This window comes from Nicotiana sylvestris, chromosome 4 (assembly GCF_000393655.2).
Source record: "Nicotiana sylvestris chromosome 4, ASM39365v2, whole genome shotgun sequence".
Lineage (NCBI taxonomy): Eukaryota > Viridiplantae > Streptophyta > Magnoliopsida > Solanales > Solanaceae > Nicotiana > Nicotiana sylvestris.
In genome coordinates this window covers 139982734-140005328 of record NC_091060.1, presented here as the reverse complement: position 1 = coordinate 140005328, position 22595 = coordinate 139982734, and the positions used below count along the sequence as shown (strand labels likewise).

At 36.3% G+C, this 22595-nt stretch overlaps 1 protein-coding gene and 1 long non-coding RNA gene across 25 annotated transcripts in view; one reads left to right on the top strand and one right to left on the bottom strand.

The window, feature by feature from the left end:
- Positions 1-18069, top strand: part of LOC104217712 (MADS-box transcription factor 23-like) — a 51275-nt gene extending 33206 nt beyond the window's left edge. For 3 of the 6 annotated variants that reach the window (XM_009768018.2, XM_070172266.1, XM_070172267.1), the window contains exons 5-10: positions 532-594; positions 5309-5408; positions 5490-5531; positions 5625-5666; positions 5851-6002; positions 6093-6566. In XM_009768018.2, coding sequence (XP_009766320.1) covers positions 532-594; positions 5309-5408; positions 5490-5531; positions 5625-5666; positions 5851-6002; positions 6093-6108 — 415 coding nt within the window. In that variant the 3' untranslated portion in view covers positions 6109-6566. Of the gene's footprint in view, positions 1-531; positions 595-5308; positions 5409-5489; positions 5532-5624; positions 5667-5850; positions 6003-6092; positions 6567-12473; positions 12795-17145 lie in introns of those variants that run through there. The other 3 variants (XR_011406937.1, XR_011406938.1, XM_009768020.2) reach the window with 3 other exon arrangements.
- LOC104217711 (uncharacterized) overlaps positions 1-22333 on the bottom strand; it is a 42083-nt gene extending 19750 nt beyond the window's left edge. For 7 of the 19 annotated variants that reach the window (XR_011406954.1, XR_011406956.1, XR_011406952.1 and 4 more), the window contains exons 1-2: positions 13136-13593; positions 6588-6679 (exon numbers count right to left, since the gene is read on the bottom strand). This is a non-coding gene — a long non-coding RNA (uncharacterized lncRNA). The other 12 variants (XR_011406947.1, XR_011406951.1, XR_011406945.1 and 9 more) reach the window with 7 other exon arrangements.
- Positions 22334-22595: the final 262 nt, after the last annotated feature.

The following is a 22595-nucleotide window of genomic DNA, read 5'->3' as shown; positions in this document are numbered from 1 at the left end:
GAAGAGTAGAGAGACACGAGTACTGTGTAAAGTAATCCATAAAAAGCATGACTTCTGGACCTCGTTATGGAGAATAAGGGATGGGAGAGATGAAAACAATGATCCACTTTCTGATGCCCACTATCAAGTTCTCAGTCTAGTAAACGGAATCCCAAAGGTTTCTTTGGAAGCTCAAGAGGTCTATGACAAGGTGATCACCTTACCAAAGTAGTCAAAAGCAAAAAGTGCTAAAGTTCGTTGGGCTTTAAGATTAAAGTGCAATCGAAGTATGGGTTTTAACGTACAAAAGCGCTAATAAAAAAATGTAAAGCAAGTAAATGTAACTACAAAAAAGAAAATTAGTTCTTTGTACGAAAGAATGGAATTAGGTTGTATATATGAAGTAAAAGTCATGTTAAGTAAGCTCAGAAACCATTTTAAACTTCTTATTTAAATGAAAAACATAGTTTTATGTTTTTAATGGCTAATTTTCTTATATTGAACTTCTAATTTCTTATTGCTTTTTTTTTATAATCGTGGTGTCCGGGCCAGCTTGCGTGCACCTCGACTAATTCCACGGGATACCTGCCACCTCCCACCAGCAACAGATACCAGGTAACTCTGTCCACCAAGGCTAGAACAGATGGGAAGAAATCACCTAATGTTTTGTCTCTGTTGGGAATTGAACCAGAGAACTCATGGTGTTCAACCCACTTCATTGACCACTAGGCCACACCCTTGGTGCAGCTTCTAATTTCTTATTGCTAATCGCTAAAAGTTCATTCATAAGGCTTTCTTAACAATTAATATAACTTTGTCAACTCTATTTATTGTCTAGTGCAATGCTCTTAAAGATGGAGCTCATAGGTGAAGAAGCACATATTATAGTACCTACGCTAAAGTGCCAACCATGGGAGGTGAATCCCACAAATTGGATTTCACTGAGCTTCAAGACTTAACTGCGCCTTAAGCAAGACTTTAAAAACCCTACACCTGACATTGTTCATACTGATCATTGAAATATTCAACAAGAAGATGGAGAATAAGGACAGGGGTTATTTATGGGGCTTCACAGCTTGTAGGGAAGGAAAGATAGTTTACAAGTGTATTATCTACTATATCTTACTATATGCAGATGACATTTTGTGTTATTACCGAGGCAAATCAGCTCTACTATTGTGGTCTCAGGGAACTCTAAGATTGATGAAGCGAAGAGCATTAAATAGCTGGTGGAGATCCATAGTTGCAGTATGGGTCCCATCATAAGATGACTTATCAATACTACCGCTGGGTGCGACTTTCAAGGATTGTCAAAGAAAAAAAACTGATGGTCGAGAGAGTCAAAAAGAGACTAACAGGCTGGTAGAAGAAATACTTCTTGAAAAAGTGAGATAGACACAGCGATCAAGAGAAATTTGCTTAATCTGCCAACTTACTATGTATCCATATTGACTATACCAGTACGATTTACAAAGACTGCAATATGAAAGAGAATGTTGAGAACCAAAAAGAAACTAAAGGACGGTAGAAGTAATACTTACTTAAAAGGGAGAGAGAGACCATTATCAAAGAGTAATTTTTCGAATCTGTCAACTTACTATGTACCAGGAATCATGGCAAAAGGTTAAAAAGTGTAAACGAATCTATTATGGGACACGATAGGGAGATGGAATGTTCATAGAACTCAACTAGGGAAGTTGACTTGGGGGTTTCGCATGGAAATCAACCATTGTGGAGAGCGATCATAGTTAAAAAGTATGTAGATCAAGTGGGATAATTAGGACCAATCAGATTATCCATGCTATATGGAGTAACTCTATGGAGGATATGGTGAAAATGTGGAGAGATTCTATGGATGTGTCAAATTAGAAGGGAGGTAATGAAACCAGAATCAATTTCTGGAAATAGAGACAATGTAGTCATATTCTTTTATGTTAAGTTTTCTGATCATATTCAATACTTTCAGCCAGCAGAGATTAACACTCGTCCCAATTATAAAGAATGAGGAAATTCTATAGAAACTACATTTGAGTGAAGGATTGGACGATGAAACAGCTTAATAGTTTGCTTACATTACCGTACAAGCAAAAATATCATTTATGGACAAAGGTAGCTGGAAACAGGAAAGGCCAGAAAGATGTTATGTTCATAGTGAAATCATTTTATAATGGACTGCTAAAGAAAAGGTAACTTCCCTCACTCTTCAATATGGATCCCTACAGCATTTGGGAAGCGTGCTTTTAAACCGATAGTAACACAAGGAGCTATCCTAACAACAAAGAATTTGAGAGGAAAATGGACAATCCCTGTCACTTTGTGCTTCATGTGCAAATAAGCAGTATTTACATAAGGGACGTACTGTTTTTAGATAATGTATGGTGTCTCAATCAGTATTGATGACCGAATGCTCTTTGCAGGGATTTGGATACATATGGGAATCTGCCCATAATATCAGTATATTATTGAATTCATCAACAAAGTAACTAGGTTAAATGAATTATTTCCTCCATTACTCTACTTAAACTATTTAACACTGATCTTTTGAATTGAGAAAAGGGAAAAGAGAAGAATGGAGATGATGTAGAGAAAAAGAAAGGGAGAGCAGATTGTTACTTTCCTGTGATGGAGTAAGGAAATATAAAAGGAATGTGTATCAATTGACACTAATTCCCTTAATAGTTATTTTGTTAATAATCCTGAGTTTTCTTTTAATGCTACAAAAGTTTCACTACAGCATGTCTTGTTTTTCTTGGTTTCACCCACTTTTGGACAGAACATTGTGTTAACGAACTTAATTCCCTCTTCCCTCCTCCCTTCCTATTCCTAAAAACCCATTCCGAGCAAACAAAAAAATTAAATTACCTACTCTTCTTTCCTCTGATTTACATATAGTGTTCATCGACTTAGAGAAGCCTTACGATAAAGTGTCGAGGGAGGTTCTGTGGAGATGTTTGGAGACTAGAGGGGTTCCAGTTGCATACATTAGGGCTATTAAGGACATGCATGATGGAGCTAAGACTCGTGTGAGGACACTGGGAGGGGACTCGAAACACTTCCCAGTTGTGATGGGGTTGCACCAGGGGTAAGCCCTCAGCCCATTTCTATTTAACCTGGCGATCGACGCACTGACGCGCCACATTCAAAGGGAGGTGATGTGATGCATGTTATTTGCAGATGATATTGTACTGATTGACGAGACGCGAGGTGATGTAAACGAGAGGTTAGAGGTTTGGAGGCAGACCCTGGAATCTAAAGGTTTCGAGTTGAGCAGGACCAAAACAGAATACTTGGAGTGTAAGTTCAGTGGTGCGACACAGGTAGTGGGCCAAGGCGTGAGGCTTGATTCACAAGTCATCCCTAGGAAAGAAAGTTTCAAGTACCATGGGTCAGTTATACAAGGGAATGGGGAGATCGACAAGGATGTCACACATTGTATTGGGGCGGGATAGATGAAATGGAGGCTCGCTTCCGGTGTTTTATATGATAAGAATGTGCCACCAAGACTTAAAGGTAAGTTCTATAGAGCGGTGGTCAGACCGATTATGTTGTATGGGGTGGAGTGTTGGCCAGTCAAGAACTCTCATGTCCAAAAGATAAAGGTGACTAAAATGAGAATGTCGAGATGGATGTGCGGGCATACCAGGTTAGATAAAATTAGAAATGAAGTTATCCAGGACAAGGTGGGCGTGGCCCCTATGGAGTACAAGATGCGCCCTATGGAGTACAAGATGCGGGAGGCAAGACTTAGATGGTTCAGGCATGTGAAGAGGAGAGGCACAGATGCACCGGTGAGGAGGTGTGAGAGGTTGGCCTTAGAGAGCCAACGGAGAGGTAGAGGCAGGCCAAAGAAGTAATGGGAAGAGGTGATTAGGCAAGATATGACATTGCTCCAGCTTACTGATGACATGACCATGGATAGGAAGGTGTGGAGGTTGAGAATAAAGGTAAAAGGTTAGGTAGTCGAGCGATGTCCTTGTTTGTTACAGTAGCTCTAGTACATCACTTAGCGTCTTTCGTGTATTTTCGTCTTCCTAGACTTTTGTTATTACTTGTTGTTGCCTTCACTTCGGTTTTCTGATTGCATTACCTAGTGTTAGTTTTGTATTTTTGCTTCGGCTTTCCGATTGGTTTTCTTGTTATTGCCCCTTCCCTTTATCTTTCCTGAGCCGACGGTCTACCAGAAACAGCCTCTTGTCTTCTTAAGAGTAAGGGTAAGGTCTGCGTACACACAACCCCCTAGACCCCACTTGTGAGACTACACTGGGTATGTTGTTGTTGTTGTACTCTCTTCTTTCCTCTCATTTCTATCTATCTTTCAATCCTAAAGTTCTATTAGTACTTTGCCTCCTAAATTATATGTTGAAGACCTTTCCATTTCAACTTACTTCATCATTTTGGAGCCCAGAAGTCAAGTTTTCATTTGAATTAGTTAATAGTTGACTAATTCTAAATGTTTGTTGTCATTTTCTAAATGTTTGTTGTCATTTCATTTAGTTTATAGTTTTTTTTTTTTGATAAGGTCATTTAGTTTATAGTTACGGAAATGAAATAGTCGACTTGTTTTTTTATTGTTAAAAAGGTTAACTTGTCTCGTTCCTTTTTCTCATTTCTGTTTTTTATTGCTTTAGGCAATCCCTAGGTTAACCACCAATTTCCCTAAAAAAGCTTTTGCTATGCAAGAAATTAAGGGTTAAACTATCAGCCACCTTGCTAGGAAGTGCCACTTGATAGCTGGTAGCATTTTCAGTTTTCAAAATAGCAGATGAAACAGAGATATCCACTCTAGATCCTCCATAAGAAGGTTATATCTGTAAGTGCTAACAGAAAGGACATTCAGAGATTATTTGAGGTTACTGGTATTCCAATCAAAATGATGAGACATTCAAGACCGTGAGCATAATCCTTACAATGTCTTACTATCATCCCTCACATCAAGGCGTTAAAGTATCAAGCAGCACCCAGTATCTCTTATCTCTCATGATTAGAAGTATTAGCATGGACTTCTAAAGCATACTACATTTTGCAAAATATACTGCAGTGAATCATGCAATTTACTGAAGGTTTCTGTAGAGGTGTTTACACTAGATAAACTCAGAAACCACTTAATGTCGGGAGTGAAAATCCAATAATAAGCCCATCTCAAATGGTGTTATAGATTTCTGCTAAAGCCCAAACCCTCGAGCTGTTTAACATCAACCCCCCCCCCCCCCCCCAAGAAGCGAGAAGCAACAGTTGTTAGAAATGGATGTATATCTAAATCATAGTCAGTCAGGTATCAACTTTTCTGTTGAAGTCGCGTGTTTGTTAACAGTTTATTTCTGCACTATAGACAAATGATGGGTGAAGAGCTTTCTGGTCTGAGCGTCAAAGATTTACAGAACTTGGAGAACCAACTGGAAATGAGTCTCCGTGGTGTCCGTGTGAGAAAGGTACGAAACTTCCAGATCCATCAAATGTGCACTATCTTATATGAACTAAAGAAGAACTAACTCAACCTCTCATTTCTACAGGATGAAATTCTGATTGATGAGATACAAGAACTAAACCGAAAGGTCAATCAACATAAAATGCAGTGACTTTTGTTTTCAATTTGTTCTAAAAAGGATAACTTTTAAAGAAGCTAAATTAACTTTTTTTCCTTGCAGGGAAACCTCATCCATCAAGAAAACATGGAACTATATAAGAAGGTAAACCTAATTCGTCAACAAAATATGGAATTGTATAAGAGGGTATCCATGTACATCACTAAGAGCTTTCACTGCGCTTCAAGAACAATTATTTCCTTCCATATTCATATACCAAGTAAAAAAGTTTCACCATTCTACTTAGAACTCTAGCAAATTGTTTCTACATTTTGTGTTGAACTTACAGGTTTATGGAAATAGAGATGCAAATGGAGTGAGCGGAATAGCCCTTGCTCCGAACAGTTTAAGCATTAATGAAGACCCCCACACTCCTGTACATCTCCAGCTTAGCCAGCCACAGCAACAAAACTATGGCACATCAGGAACTACAGAATTGGGGTAATTTCTTATTCATATTCTTTATCTGGAAGCACAATGGTAGCTCACGACCTTGATCATTGACTATCATCTAACTGGAACATGCTGCAGGCTACAGCTGCATTAGCGGGAAAACCAGACTCGTAAGAGTTTTGAGTTCTCATGTTGAAGAAGCAGCCGTGCTTACAAAGTTATGTTTCAATTAGTAATGGTAGTAGTGGTAGAGAAGCAGGGATGTCAGGAAAAATCTACCGTTCATATGGTTAATGTCAGCAAGTTAGACAAGTGTGAGGTAATCCCTAGCACAGCTACTTAAGTCAAAATAACAACAAATAAAAGAATACATTGGCACAGTATCTCTAAGTTCTTTATCTTTCTCGACACTTGATGCTTATGATGTGTATGCATATATGCTAGGATTATAATTGATTTGACACTTCTGAAATAATTGTAAATAGTTGACAACTTAAAACAGGAGCAAGAGCGAAGAAATGTAAGCAGAAAAGGTTTTACAAAACAGTAGCTCCTCATAGAAATTCCTTGAGAAACACACCACATGCAAACAGTACAGATCTGAGCTAAGCAACTTAATACATTAAGACATACCTCAAAGTTGCATCAATATGCTTTGCATGCAATAGTCTTCAGCAAGGACAAACTAAGTTCATTACACACCAATGTCAAATTTCAGCATTCAACTGGAAAAGAAAAATACACAATACGAATTTATATTAGTAATGCTCTTCCCGGGAATTTCAGAATGAATGATCTTGAGCCTGAAGACTAAATATGTATAGAAAGAATTATATCAGGAAAGAATATATGAAACATGCTTCACAATTTTGAGTACTACATTCTTTGCTGCCAAATACAGTAAGCGTTTGTTTTTTTCTTAAATAAGGAATATGGTAAGTGCTTCTTAAACAAGTTATTTCTGGATCACAAGGATCCCAATGCTAAACCGACATGAATGGCATGCGCAATCAAAAACAATTTCTATAATACAAAAGACAGTCTCGCCAAATTATCTATTTGTACAGCAATGGATTGCACACTTAAATTAACAAGAAAGCATTCATGCTTAGGTCATGAACTGTCTGATCATAAAGTTCATCTCAGGCAGAAGTCTTCTGTATTACTTCAGGAAATACACATAGGCAGAACACAGTCATCTAAAAGGTGTAGAGTCTTAACCACAAAAGACTATTCAACTGCTATCTGGATGTAGTTTACATGAACGTGAATGAAGGAATATTGGGTAGTGGATAAGACTAGGGAATTGAAAAAAAGGCAAAAACTTCACGGAGCTTATCAAAGTTTAGTGTGTACAGGTACTACATATTGACAAGGTAAAGGAATTAAAACTAGAAATTTGAATTTCTCTTCAAACAGCAAAACTGCAAGCATGCAATGTTACCAAAGAATATGATCCCACCTGCTCGGGACATTCCAGAAAATTGTGTAAAATAAACAAAAAGGAGAAGTTTCTTCTTAGTTTTTAGTGGAATAATCAGCACATCGAGCATCTTTTTACAATGCCAATACCAAGAATGGTTGGAAAACTTATTACAACCAAAGCTCAATAATGGCAGCAGCAGCAATTTCAAACACTGAGAATATAAAACATAATTAAACAATCTCTTTTAGTCAAAGATTCTCAGTTCAAGACAAATAGAAACAAAAGAGGCGTAGATAAGGTTTCATAATGGCTTAGCACTTGGATAAAAATGAAGACAGCTAGTGCAGTAAGGTTCATAAAGATGCAGAATCGAGTAAATTCAGAGGAAACTGACACGGCTCAAGGAAAAAGAATTGACCATCTAGTGTTACTGCAGTATCTCAACTAAATAACACTTTACATCAATGTAGCAACAAGATTAAGAATTCCCTGACAGGCCGGACAAGGATAGCCCTTGTACAGAGCAAGGATCTATACACCATATTTCAGTAAGATGGCATGGTTCTCTCTTGGAGTTGCCAATATTGAGATTCTTTCAAATTGTACTTTTTTCAGTTATATATAGTAAGCTAAGTTAAGCCACTTGAATCCTTTATTTTCAGTTCTATCATGGTTTAATTGAAGGTCAACATGAAAATTTTTAGGTCATAATGAGAACTTTAGCAACATAACAACTGTGCAATCTTATTTAGAGGGTCTAAGTAAATAAAACTACAGAAAAGTAAATATACTAGTATGCTCTGTTACGACAATAGCATTAATATGTTATTCTACTAACGGGACAAGCAAGGAAATAGTGTAGTAACCTTATTCCTGAACTTCATTTGTACTGCCAAAAGTTTCAGTTTGAGGCGCCATTACAATTTAGTATGAGGTCAAATCACCAAGCTTTGTTTCCCCTTTCTTTAAGAGCTTCAGAAATTTTTTTAAACTTTATATATGTTATAACCCACTTCATCCATTCCAAAAAATTGGCATTACTCAAGGTAGGTGAACCAGAGACCGTAAGCTAGCCCAGCTTATTACTTCCCAAAACTTAACGCTTATTGTGAACGAGCTCACTTTTTCACAAAAAAGGAGATTGACAGAAAAAAGAAGGGAGAGAAGTACAATTGGGGAGGAGTTGGGACTTGAACCATCTTGATATAAGAGGCACAGACTCAAACAAATATGAGAGGCAGATATATACTCTACAAAAAGAAAAGAAAGAGAAAAGAAAATGTATTATGGTGATATGTTTGTAAGAGAGTACTAATACAAGTGGCGAAGCTAGGATTTTTTTTTTTTTAAATGGTAACATAAGTGGCGAAGCTAGGATTTATTTTTTTTAAATGGTAACATAAGTGGCGAAGCTAGGATTTTTTTTTAAAAAAAAATGGTAACATAAGTGGCGAAGCTAGGATTTCCGCTAAGGAGATTCAAAAAACAAAAAAAGTAGACATGCACCGAGGCCAAGGGGATTCAATACCTAATATGTTTACATAAAATATTTGACCTTATATATGCAATGTAATTTTCCGGTGAAGGGAACCCCCTTCCACCACCATAGCTCCACCCATGCATTGATGCACACACATTTATTCAAAAGCATAGAAACAAACAATGTATAGCAATAGCATTATGATCTTGTCATCTTGATGTCTATCATAACCATTTTATTTATTCTTGAATCATATTTTCACAATTAAGGCATGGAAATCTATTGTATTGAAGATGTGGTAAAAAGTCATCTTTTGTTGCATTAAACAAAGCAACTGTAACTGAATTATATCAGTAAAAAATGTATCTAATTTATTTCTTCTATCCCTCTAAAACCTATTACTTCCTCTATCACATTTTTCTTTTTCTTTTTCTTTTTTTGGGGAAAAAAGGCCACTTTTCATATTCTGGGAGTTCTTTGACCACAACCCCCTTTTTTTAAACCTTTCAAATATTTTGAATTATTAACTTTTGTGACCTATAGTGCCTTTTATGTAGTTTCCAACTATGTAAATTTTTTCAAAAACTTGAAGAACCTATGGTTAAATCCACACCAAAAATTAGGTACTTTAGCCGTTGTACTCTATAACAGAGGAATTATTCAATTAAAATCACTAGTAACCTGTATGATGAACTTTATTCAAGGATATGAGTAAACGAATGCACTAAAGATTTTGCATCACATCCAGGACTATCTATGGAATGGAATCCAGACCAGCTCAAATAGGACTAAATACTAACTGCCTTGTCATTTACCAAAATGCTAATACAGCCCACTAGCCACCAAATGTATGGTAGAAATCCATTTCAAAATAAGACTATGTTTAACGATAGGAAAATATGACAGTTCAACATAATCAGGACCAAAAAGAACTGTCCAATGAAAAAGAAAAAAAAGCACATCAAATCAAAGCTCTAATCCTATAAAGATAAGGAGAAAGAATACCATGCAATACCCATGTAACTTTACCATTTACCCCATAGAAAGGCTATAAGAACTAGATAATAAGCTGCATTTAGTCCCAGGTAGTTTGACAGAAGGGGAACCAACCATACAATAGGATCTCATTTAGTTGCTCTATGTTATCTTCTTTACCCACTAGACTTATCTCAACGCCTTCATGTCTATCTTCAGACTCAAAGCTACCTAGATAATTATGTGCTTTTCAAGTAGCGAGTTGATGCGCCTCGGGGTCAATATGCAAGAGTACTGTCTGCAAGAGAAGATGAAACATCCCTACATTGGTCCAGCCTTCCATGCTAGCTACAAGGATCTTAGATAACCCCCAATCACAACTCTATTTGTAGCTTTGATGAGCACTTCCATGAACAGTAACAACAGCCCCCCAAACGTCTAACAGTAAGAACTCCCTCTCAAACTGATTGCTTCTTCTCTCCCTATGTTGCTAAAATCCACTCTCTTTAATTTAGAGTTTTATGCCCACATTATCTTCACTCAATAACTCCTCTTACTTCCTTTTTCTCCATGTTCTACCTATTTCACCTTTATTGTGTCCATAAAATTCCTTCTCCGACTAGCAATTGCTAACAGATAAAAAGAATTTATGTTGCAATCACCCTTCTTCAACCACAATATCCTCAAATTTTATCTCCTTTTGATGCTTGAGTGACTGTCATCTTAGCTAATTACTCTTTTACCTCATATTTCCTAATTTTTCCCTCTTAATAAGCACCCTCTCTCTTTCCTCTCCAATTGTCCAAATTCATTCATCAGTTCCCTTGTTATATTTTTATCCTCTAAAGTACTTCTCCAGTCCATCTTAAATAATTTGTTAGCCGCTTCAACTTCTTCGCCGGAGAAAAAGAGGAACCCTTTGCATATGGTACTCCCTCCATCCATCCAGCACTGGCCGCTTCTAATTGTTAGGAAGGGTACTCCTTATTCTGCTACAATCTACAAAATCAGTATAGGGTTTAATATTAGAGAAGAAGCAATTTGGATAAATATTAGCAACATCCCCTCCCATACGGTTGAATGAGAAACTTGTCGAGCCTTGATTGACTTTTCAGTTGTGGACCTATCAAAAAATGGGAGAGTTGATTACCATCGTGAATTTCCCATTGCCCAAAGGATCGTCATACCATCTCTTTCTTTCCGTTTAAAACATCAAGGTTCAAGCCAGTTCGCATGCACTCGACTAATCCATCAGGTAACTGCCATTCCGTCATCTCCTATAAGCACATGTATAGGAGAATAATCACCTACTATTTTTGCCTATGTTGGGATTTAAACGCTGGCCTCACATTCCTCTCTTTCCTTCAGGAGTCTTATTGCACTGAAATCCCGATCTATCTCGCATTACCCCATCCTAGCATCACCAATGAGATCTCCTCTCAAAACTCCATTTTGACCCCTCACTTGCCGACCCATCAATCTCACTCGACTGAACTATCCACACTTTCAAAGATTACAATAATTGTGGAATCTCCTTCCTCACATCTTGAAACTTCAACATCGACATGTCTTATAACACCACAATCCCTTCTTATCTCCTCCTAAGCATATCATTTCACTTCTCACTCTTATGTTTTCACACACTTATGATAATTGACTCTGGTATTTTTTCGTTTTCATTTCTTGCGAGCACACTAATCACACATCTCTCCTTTAACCCCACCTTGATAATGGCCCTTATACTTAGGCATTCACTCCTCTCACCCCGCTCTATCTATCTCTTACTTCTCCTATTAGCCATCCCTATGAATCCCACATGGATCCATAACTTATATTTTTATAATTAGAATTAACAACTTATACTTTTTGGATCATAATATATTGCATTCTAAATACTTTGCTCTCTTTAAACTTTTTCATTTGCCCTGCTCAATTCTCTCATATGCTCCTCAACTACTCACTTCTGTTTTTGTAGGCTCATGTCAAATACTTCCTCCTTTTCAACCACATAGCTTAAGAAAGAAAAGACGATTTTTGAAACTTCCGATCGTAAATATGTCATAACATTTGTGTGGCTATAATACTTTTGAAACTTTTGATCTTAAATATGCCGGAGCATTTTTGTGGCAACATAAGCTTCTCAAAAAGGGTAAAAATGAGAAGTCACATTTAATTTAGAAAGAGGTCAGTCTTTTTGGAATGACTAAAAAGAAAATAAAATTGGAACGGAGGGAATATGAGTTTATTGGTCTCTCATTGAAATGTAAAATGAAAACCCTAATTTTTTTTTTAAGAACCTTAATTTATGTTAGAACATGTGTTTAAATACAAAAAAGTAGGTTGCCAAGCCATTTCACGAGGAAAATCGCTTTGAATATGATCTCTAAACAATTCTAGAGGAACAAAGCTAGTTAATGTTAAACATTATTTTCCTAGAGTAATGGGTAAAAATTAACATGGTGTTACTAGATTTTATTTAGATTGCCAAGTGGTATTTCAGTTCAACTTCTACTGTAGGCCATTATACTGGTAAAATGGTCAATTTCTTGTTGATAGTGTTTAGCTATCTGTATTTTAAATAATGTGGCGTGGATACACTTTAGATCAATAACACCAAAATTTATGTCAACATTAACAGGAAGGCAAAATGGAATGCAGATCATAACACAATTCCCAGGAGAAGCCATAAGACAGCAGCACTAAGAGTATATCACAGAGGTCGGAAGCATATTTCACATGCCATAAGGTAAAAGTAACTACTAGTATTATTTCTTGGGATGAATTAGTGCCAAAAAAGAAAATGCAGCAGAAACCAAAAAACAAGGGTACATGCAATAACAAATATGGAGCCACCACAGATTCGACCGAGAAACAGTAAAGTGATTCTTTTTAGAAGAATTAACCCAAATAGCCTCCACCTAATCGCTTAAACTAAAACTAGCCAGACAGATATAGAATATATGTATAATTCATGTATCATATGTGCATAACTGTGTATAATTACTGTATAATCTATGTATACCAACTAGAAAAAGTAAACAGTGAATCTTTGGCTATTTGTGTTAAAATCCCTTCTTTTTATGAAATTCCAAAGCGAAATTAATCAGCAACAGTACATCAAATGTGACATTAAAACCAACATAAGATGCTTATGGACCTCGTAAAGAAACGAAACTTCAATAACTCGGCAAGGAAAAACTTTATGAACCAAAATAAATTGCAAAGAAGAAAGAAGAAACTAATTGAAACGTATATTTAATTTAAATACGAAATAAATATGAAAGAAACAGCATTGCCCACCTGAAAAACCAAGCAACGGCATGTTCGCAATGGCTGGGAGTGATTACATATCGTATCATTCGAAAACTTGATGATCTGAAAGAAGTTCCAGATGAAAAAGCAAAACGAAAAATGATTCCGATCAGCAAGTTGAACAAAATTATATGATGAAAAAAAAACATGAAATGTATATAGCAAAAGTGTCGCAAAACGCAACCAGTCTATAAGCAAAGGTGAAAATGCGTTTAGCATATGATATTAAAAAAAGATTTTTTTCTATCTTTCTTAGGAACAAAACAGAAAAGAAGTGAATGAACCGCCGCCATTAATGGCCAAAATGATTGCAATTTCATAGTGTTGTGAGTGATCGAAAAGTTAATCGGACAATTTGAGGAGAAGATGAATGAAGATGCACTGAGAATTGAAAGAAAAATAAGAGTCATTTCAATGGCGTTTTCAGCAGAAAGAGAAACGGGAGAATAGATACCTACCAGATAAGTTTATGGAAACGGAAAGAGAGGAGAGAACAATGAAAAATATCTGCGTGAACCCGGAGTAGAGAGTGGGGCAGGGGCTTGAGATGAGAAATTGGGGGTGGGTAGGGGGTGCCCCCACTATATTTGGTTTGGGTATTTTCATTCAGGAAACTGGTTTTGATTCTCTGGGGACTGCAGCTGTTTATTTCACGGTGGCCCAACTGGTGATTATTTTATTGAGAAAACCATGTTCTTGTGCTTCTCGGAGAGGGCGTTTGGACATAAGAATTAATTGTAAATTTTTTTTTCCAAATGGAAATGGTATTTGAAAATTAGAGTTGTGTTTGGACATAAATATAATTTTAGATTGTTTTTTAATTTTTATGAGTGATCTGAATGAAAAATTTGAAAAACAACTTTTTGAAGTTTTCGAAAAATTTCAAAATTCATCTTCAAGTGAAAAAATTAAAAATTTTATGGTCAAACATTGATTTAAAAAAAAAAAGTAAATTTTTTCGAAAATAATGAAAAAAAAATTCACTAAAGCTCTCGGGATCTGCTGCTGTTTTACTGTGAGTCTGTGACTATCTGGTGAGTATTAATTTTATTTGAATCTAATTTTTTTTATATATACATTTAACAATTTACTCAAAAAATCGTAATTATAAATATAGACTGCTAAAACAGAAAATAAAACAAAATAAAGTGTATATTTTTTAAAATAGCATATTAACATAATTCATCTTATTTTTTATTTGAGTTGTTTTCCACGGATAGCATAAAAAATATGAAATCAAGTCAATTAAAGACCAATTGTATGTAAGTGTTACATATTACGTGAAACATTTAGCAGCTTCAATTTCTTGGCCGAGCAGAAATTGATCGCTCACCTCCTTCTACTATAGTTTACAAATTAGTACTCCATCAGTACGTCTAGAAAAAATAATTAACTTTACGTTTCTCATTTTACTCTTAACGAGATAACTTTTAGCCTCTATTTTAAAAGGTAGAATTGGGACTCGATCGAGGCTCGGCCCAGGGCGAAGCACTCGTAAAGCGCCCCTAGGCTTATTGTGGGGCTTAGTTCCGTGAGACTTATGTCTCGGCCGTCGGGGCTTACGTCCTGGACACGCCCAACACCCAGTATACTGGGTTTGTCTAATAGAACTTAATGCAATTGTGTGTAACTAACCTTGTAAATCCTCAAATTTTCTTAATAAATCGCTGACTATTCAAAAATTACTTATTTTTAATCATAAATCATTAAGTTGAGAGTATTTTATGTCATAATTAAAATAAAAATTATTGCACGTTCTCAACTAAGACTACTATGATAGTAAATTTTAAATAAATCTTTCATTTAAAAAGTATTTATTTATTAACTTTTGTTATGTCTTTATTATATAATAGTCCATAATTTTTTATAATTATTTTACTAAATATTATTTTTTTCACGTTTACGAGATACAATACTTATTATTTTAATATCTCAGTATTAGCTAGTAACTATTTACAAATAATTAGTTATCACGCTATTATATGATGAATTATGTGTCACTTTATTAACTTGTTGAAACTTAAAAATAAAGGATGCTAGAGAATCGTATTTAAATTGTGAATTATGTTTTTAAATAAATTCTCTTTCAAATAGAAAGCATATTTAATAAACGGAGTATTTTTTTTAAAAAAAAATATCAAATTATAATATCGAAATTCTTTCAAGATTCATTACTCCTTGAGAGATACATATGAGATTTCATATCGAATACATTTGAGTTGTAACGACGTTGCAGCTAATCTGCATATTGTGATATATGTCATACTTTTCATATTATTCATAGTTGAATTATAATTCATAAATATTTTAAATATATTATTTGTTATATTTTTGTGATTTTAATGTAATTTTATAATTGTTTTTTTGTTTTATACTATCTTAAAATTAATAAAATTTAAAGATCCGTGGGACTTACGCCCCATGTCTCAGAACTTACGCCTCGCCTCGTCAGAGGTAAAACGCATCGCCTCACGTCCCTGCCTTTTAGAATATTGCTTTTAGCTACAAATTTTTTTATCTCTTTATTTAGACTAAAAGTTTTAGAAATCATTTTTGTCTTTTAAACTTTGTTGTGTCCTGTCAACCACCCTCACATGAATTGGGACAAATGGGTGATACTAGTTGAGTAGGAGAAATTTAAACAAAATTCCTTCTCACCCAATTGAGATAAGAAACGTGTTCGTCTCTCTTTTACCTAGTTTAGCTGCCTCCCTCTTTTTCTATCCTTCTTCACTTAAACACCAAACATCATCCTTCATTCAAACTCAAACTCATGACATGTGCCTTACACACATCTTGCGTTATAATACTTTTGTAATTGAATCAGCACCGTAGGGCTATGGATCATAACTTGTATCTCTAAATTTCTTTAATCTCTCAATTTTTTCTATTTATATCCTCTTCACGACTCACTTTCCATCATCATAATATCATATTTAAGCACATTTCATTGATGCCTCCTTAAACCATGGAAAGATAGCTCCAAAATTTGTCTTAACCCGAAGTTTCCTTCCCTACTGATTTTGGTAATTGCGTCTCTTCTAGCCTCACCTGCCATGATCTTCCTTTGCTCCTTTCATAAGTCCCCACATTGTTATAGATTAGACCACAAGTTAGTACCCCCCAACCAGTTTTTTCGTCTCGTCAATGATTCCGTATGGACCCTTCTTCATTTTTTTTAAAAAAGTGAGGACAATTCTTATTGTGGTAGGTTTAACAACACTAAATGTGACCTGACAGTCTAGTCCAACTTCTTGATTGAAATCCTTTGATGCAACTCTCGCTCTGTAGCTTTCAATGGAACCATCGACATTGAGTTTCAACTTGAAGTGATCACCTACACCCAACAAGGTGTTTAGCACCCGAGGAAGGTACCAAAGTACAAGTTAGATGAAAGCATTACAAAATGAATGCAATATATTCCTCTTGCATAGCATGTCTTTAATTTGCAATCTTACTTGCTTGAGAAAAATAGGTTGGTTAAAGGAGGAGTGCGGGAGGCGGTAGTGAATATTTGGCGGTGGGAGGCATTCCCTATATGTGTACCTTAACCACATCCTCCTCCTACGTTACATAATCATTGTAATTTATATTCTATAATGTTTTTAGTATTTACTGCTTATTAAATATTGTATCTGTACTCTCTTATGCTGTTAGATTCATTCTCCTTGACTTTTGAGTATAAATAGGTACGAGCGTTGAATATTTTGAATAACTGTTCGTGCCTCTACTTGTACCTTCTGCTCGTATCTATTGCAACTCGTGCCTCTTTGTCAATCATCACTCTTTGACCAGCCTTCGTGTCATGACACGTCATCTTCCAATTACTTTAATATGTAAACTCGATTTTCCCAATACAGAGACACGGTCAAAGTGGCGGACGCGACTAATCCATCATAATAAGGGTATAAACCTCTAAAAATGTAGAGAATCAAACCTCCATCAGAGACTGGTTGAGTAGCTGCAGCAAGGTTATAATTGTATGTCCATTTTTGCAGGTAATCCACCATGGAAGAGGTTACACTTTTGGTGTTTTGCAATTGTATCCCGAGTTGCATTAGCATAGCTCATACAAGATTGAGAGGTAAACACTCACACAACCCACAATCTACACAACGAATTATTATCATCAAATGAGGAAAGGAGCCAGCTTAAGAGTAGTGACATGTTTCTTCCATGTTAAGTAAAGTGGGTTCAAAAAAACTTAAGTAGTGATTCATCACTCGAACGCGAGGTTAGAGGTTTGGAGGCAGACCCTGGAGTTTAAAGGTTTCAAGTTGAGAAGGACCAAGATATAATGTTTGGAGTGCAAGTTAAGTAGAGCGATTCAGGAAATGGACGAAGCTGTGAGGATTGATTCATAAGTCATCCCTAGGAGAGAAAGTTTCAAGTAGCTTAGGTTAGTTATACAAAGAAATGGGCAGATTGACGAGGACGTCACACATCGTATTAAGGCGGGATGGATATAACAAAAACTCGCTTCAGGTATTTTGTGTATTAAGAATATACCACCAAAAATTAAAGGTAGATTCTATAGAGTGGCGGTTAGACCAACTATTATATGGGGCTGAGTGTTAGCCAATCAAGAACTCACATGTCCAAAAGATGAAGGTAGCAGAAATGAAGATGTTGAGATGGATATGCGGGCATACCGGGTTAGATAAAATTAGGAATAAAGTTATTCGTGACATGGTGGGCATGACCCTTGTAGAGGACAACATGCGGGACGCGAGGCTCAGATGGTTCGGGCATGTAAAATGGAGAGCCACAAATGCCTCAGTAAGGAGGTATGAGAAGTTGGTATTGAAGGGCCTATAAGGAGAGATAGAGGCAGGTCGAAGAAATATTGGGGAGAAGTTATTAAAAGACATGTCGATTCTCCAGCTTACCAAGGACATAACCCTGGATAAGAAGGTGTGGAAGATGATAATCTATACTATATTAAAAGCACGAAGGCCTTAGCGAAATGTCATTCGCTTTTTTTACCCTTTAAAATTAGATTTCACACTAGACAAAATTGTCATTTAAATTATTTTCCTAATATTTAAGAATTTAAAATCAACTAAATTTTAATTATTATATCTTTCCTTATTGAATTAGATCCTAATATTTAGAAGTTTAAATTCACTTGATAATTTACCTCAAATAAGAAAAGGATCCCTTTTGTTTTAAAACAGTATTATTCATATATTCTACGTTAGTCTATGTATACAAGAACTTCCTTTTACGTAGTTACTATAAAATCTGGTAACTAAGCATAAAAATAATATGCTTTATAATATTAGAACACATATTATATTTATGATATTTGTCTTTGTATTTAATAGTATTACTGAATCATAGTTAATTAATATATATATATTTTTAACTTTTTTGTCACTTAATTGTGATAAATTAGTATAGTTTAATCTTTATATATTGACAGATGATTTTTTCTTTTTCAAAATATTTTTTTACTCATTTAGACAAGGTACAAGCGCAACGCGCGTACTAGTAACTAGTTAAAATAGATGGCTAGGTAGTAGTGCGTTGTCCTTGCTCGTTCCAGTAGTTCTAATACATTCCTTAGTGTTAGTCTTGTATTTTCATATTATTAGATTTTTGTTATTATTTATTATTTCTTTCGCTTCGGTTTTATGATTGGTTTGCTGGTGTTGTTGCTTGCTGTTACTCCTTCCTCTCTATCATTCTTGAGCTGAGGGTCTACCGGAAACAGTTTCTCTACCTTCTTAAGGTAGGGGTAAGGTCTACACTCTACCTTTTTCAGACCCCACTTGTGGAATTACACTGAGTTTGTTGTTGTTGTTGTTGTTGACATGAAATTCTTGGAAGCTAACGAATCTAACTACTTGCATATTCTTATTGAGGAGTTTTTCCCTCAATAAATACATCTATGTAGAACGACAAACAAGTTAATTAGAGTTTGAATTTCGAAAGATATTTTAAAAGGTTAAGTTACCTATTCTTTGAAAACTACAACTTGTATTTCAAACTAGGTATTGTCCTTTAACTTATCTTTAACATCCAAGACCAGCTCCTTGAAGAAGCTACAAGTAATTACTGGATAACTTATGAAGCATTTGGTTGGTGCTATAAGAAAAAAGAAAATACATGTATAACTTTATGTATTGTTTGAGTGGCGATATTAAATATGAATAAGAATATTTGTGTTAGCAATGGGAATAATTAAAAAATTTAATATAAAATCTAGAAGAGAGCATAAACGAGGTGGAGAAGAGGACCAATAGAGAGTGGTATAAGAAGGCTAAAAAGGAGACAAAGTTAGCGATCACTGTGGCTAGGACTGCAATGTTTGGACGTTTGTATGACGAGCTTGGGGAGATAAGCGGGGATAAGAAGCTGTACAGGCTGGCCAAAGTGAGAAAAAGGAAGGCCGCTGATCTAGATCAAGTAAAGTACATAAAAGACGAGGAGGGTAGAGTGCTGATAGATGAGGCTCAGATTAGACGGAGGTGACAATCATACTTCTGTAAACTCTTGAATGATGGGGGATAGGGATATGTGTTGGGTGATCTGGAGTACGTCGGGATTCATCGGGACTTTGGGTACTGTAGTCGCATAAGTGTGGGGGAGGTCGAGGGGACGGTGCGTAGGATGAGCAAGGGTAGAGCGACCAGACCATACGAGATCCCGGTAGAATTCTGGAAGAGCGCGGGTAAGACATGCTTAGAATAACTCTGTAGGTTGTTCAACATCAATTTTAGAACAAAGCGGATGCCTGAAGAATGAAGGTGGAGTACGGTGATTCTGTTGCACAAGAATAAGGGTGATATCCAGAATTGCAATAACTATAGAGGTATCAAACTGCTAAGTCATACGATGAAAGTTTGGGAGAGGGTGGTGGAAGGGAGGATGAAGAAGAGTGTGTATATTTTCGAGAACAAGTTCGGTTCATGCCAGATCATTCGACTACAGAAGCAATTTATTTGGTAAGGAGATTGGTGGAGCAGTATAGGACAATGAAGAAGGACTTGCATATGGTGTTCATAAACTTAGAGAAAGCATACGACAAAGTCCCAAGAGAGGTTCTATGGAGGTGTTTAGAGGTTAAAGGTGTGCCTATAGCCTATATTAGAGTAATTAAGGAAATGTATGATGGAGCTAAGTCATGGGTGAGGATAGCGGGAGGAGACTCAGAACACTTTCCGATTATGATGGGGTTGCATCAGGGATCAACTCTTAGCCTTTTTTTGTTTTCTTTGGCGATGGACACATTGAGCGACACATTCGACAGGAGGTGTCATGGTGTATGTTATTTACGGATGATATAGTTCTGATTGACGAGACACGAGGAGGTGTTGACGACAGACTGGAGGTTTGGAGACAGACTCTTGAGTCTAAGAGTTTAAGCTGAGCAGGACCAAGATGGAGCATTTAGAGTACAAGTTCAACGAAGTTATTTAGAAAGCGGACATAGGTGTGAGGCTTGATACACAAGTCATCCCAAGGAGAGAAAGTTTCAAGTACCTTGGATCGATAATACAAGGTAATAGAGAGATTGATGAGGATGTCACACATCGTATTGGAGCAGGATGGATGAAGTGGAGGTTTGCTTCCAGTGTCTTATGCGATAAGAATGTACCACTGAGACTTAAAGGTAAGTTCTACAAGGTAGTAATTAGACCGACTATGTTGTATGGAGAAAAGTGTTGGCCTGTCAAAAACTCTCATGTCCAGAAGATGAAAGTAGCTGAGATGAGGATGTTAAGGTGGATGTGTGGGCATACCAGGTTAGATGAGATTAGGAATGAAGTTAATCGGAATAAGGTGGGAGTGGCCCATGTGGAGGATAAGATGCGAGAGGCGAGGTTGAGACGGTTCGGGCATGTTAAAAGGAAAAGCATAGAAGCCCCAGTTAGATGGTGGGAAAGATTAGCCATGATGGGTATTAAGAGGGGTAAATGTAGGCCTAAGGAGCCTTGGGGAGAGGTGATTAGGCGGGATATGGCGGAGCTGGAGCTGACTGAGGACATGACCTAGATAGGAGAGTGTGGACGTCGAAGATTAGGGTAGAAGGCTAGTAGGTAGTCGAGCGTTTCTCTAGGTCTTACTCAATTCGCTAGCATTAGCGTTAGTATGATATCCTTTTATTGATAGATTGATATTACTACGTGTAGTTTATCTATTTTCTTGGTTTCGTTCTTATTTTTATCTTATTGGGGTAAGATTGGGTATTTCTTACCCTCCCCAGATCCCACTTGTAGAAAATTACTTAGTTTATTGTTGTTGTTGTTGGTTTTCTTTGAACTAGTGTGATGAACCAAAAGGACGATGCAAATAAACAAAGAAAATTAAAGTGTACATGCCCTAACAAATATGGAGCCACCACAGATTCGACTAAGCAAAACTTATTAACAACGTTATTTAAAAAGTTTAACTTAAGATGCTTCTGGTCTCTAGACATCGGCGAAAAAGGAATGGGACTCCAACAACTTGGCAAAATAACGCTTTGTGAGCCAAAAGTAATTTTAGGACAAAAGACTAACTGAAGCCTAGATTTCAGCTCAAAAGAAACAGCATAGCGCACCTGAGAAAACAAGCAACGGCTTTTCCTCAATGCTGGATCGTGATTATACGTGACATGTATTTTTATGATCTGAAAATTCCAATAGAAAAACGAAAAAGCAATTAAAATATGATTACGATCAACAAGCTGTACTAAATTATGCGATGGAAGAAAAATTAAATATGACGCAAAAGTATCAAAAACCGAAGTCTGTACAAAGAAAAAGTGAGAATTAAGCTAAAGAGGAAATTCATACTATGACGCAACAAGATTTAGTTCTCTTTCTTGTGACTCGCTAAAGAACCAAACAGATAAGCGGTGAATGAATCAACGCCATTAAACGCAAGAACAAACACTGAGATTTCATAAAAAAAAAGGTAGAAAATCTTTAGAAAAAAACATCGAAATTTTTTATCGGACAATCCAGAAGAGGAGATGATTAACTATTGAAGAAGAGAGAGAGAGAGAGATATTAATGTGGCATTTGATGCAAAAGGGAGATAACATAATTGAACACGTACCTGTAACACAAGTTCAACGGAGATGGAACGGGAGAGGAGAGAAGGGGAATGGAATAGATGGAAGAGAATGAAAACTATCTGTGTGGAGAATAGAGGACCTTATATAGGGAAAGAACCCCCACCTACAAAACGGGGGGAGGGAACGGCCAACAAGATTGGGACGTATATTGTGGTTTGGGTTTGACGGGTTCTGTGATGTGATTCTCTTGGACCTGCTGCTGTTTCAATGTGGCCAACTGCTCATTATTTTATGACTTCCGGGACAGCTGGCTGTGAGTATTAAATAATACTTATTAGTATTCTATTTTTTTTTCTTATTCTTATTGAGTTCATTTGACGTGAACTATCTTACTGTAGACAATTTTCCAGTTAAACAAGTCTCTATCTTTTCTTGTTAAAC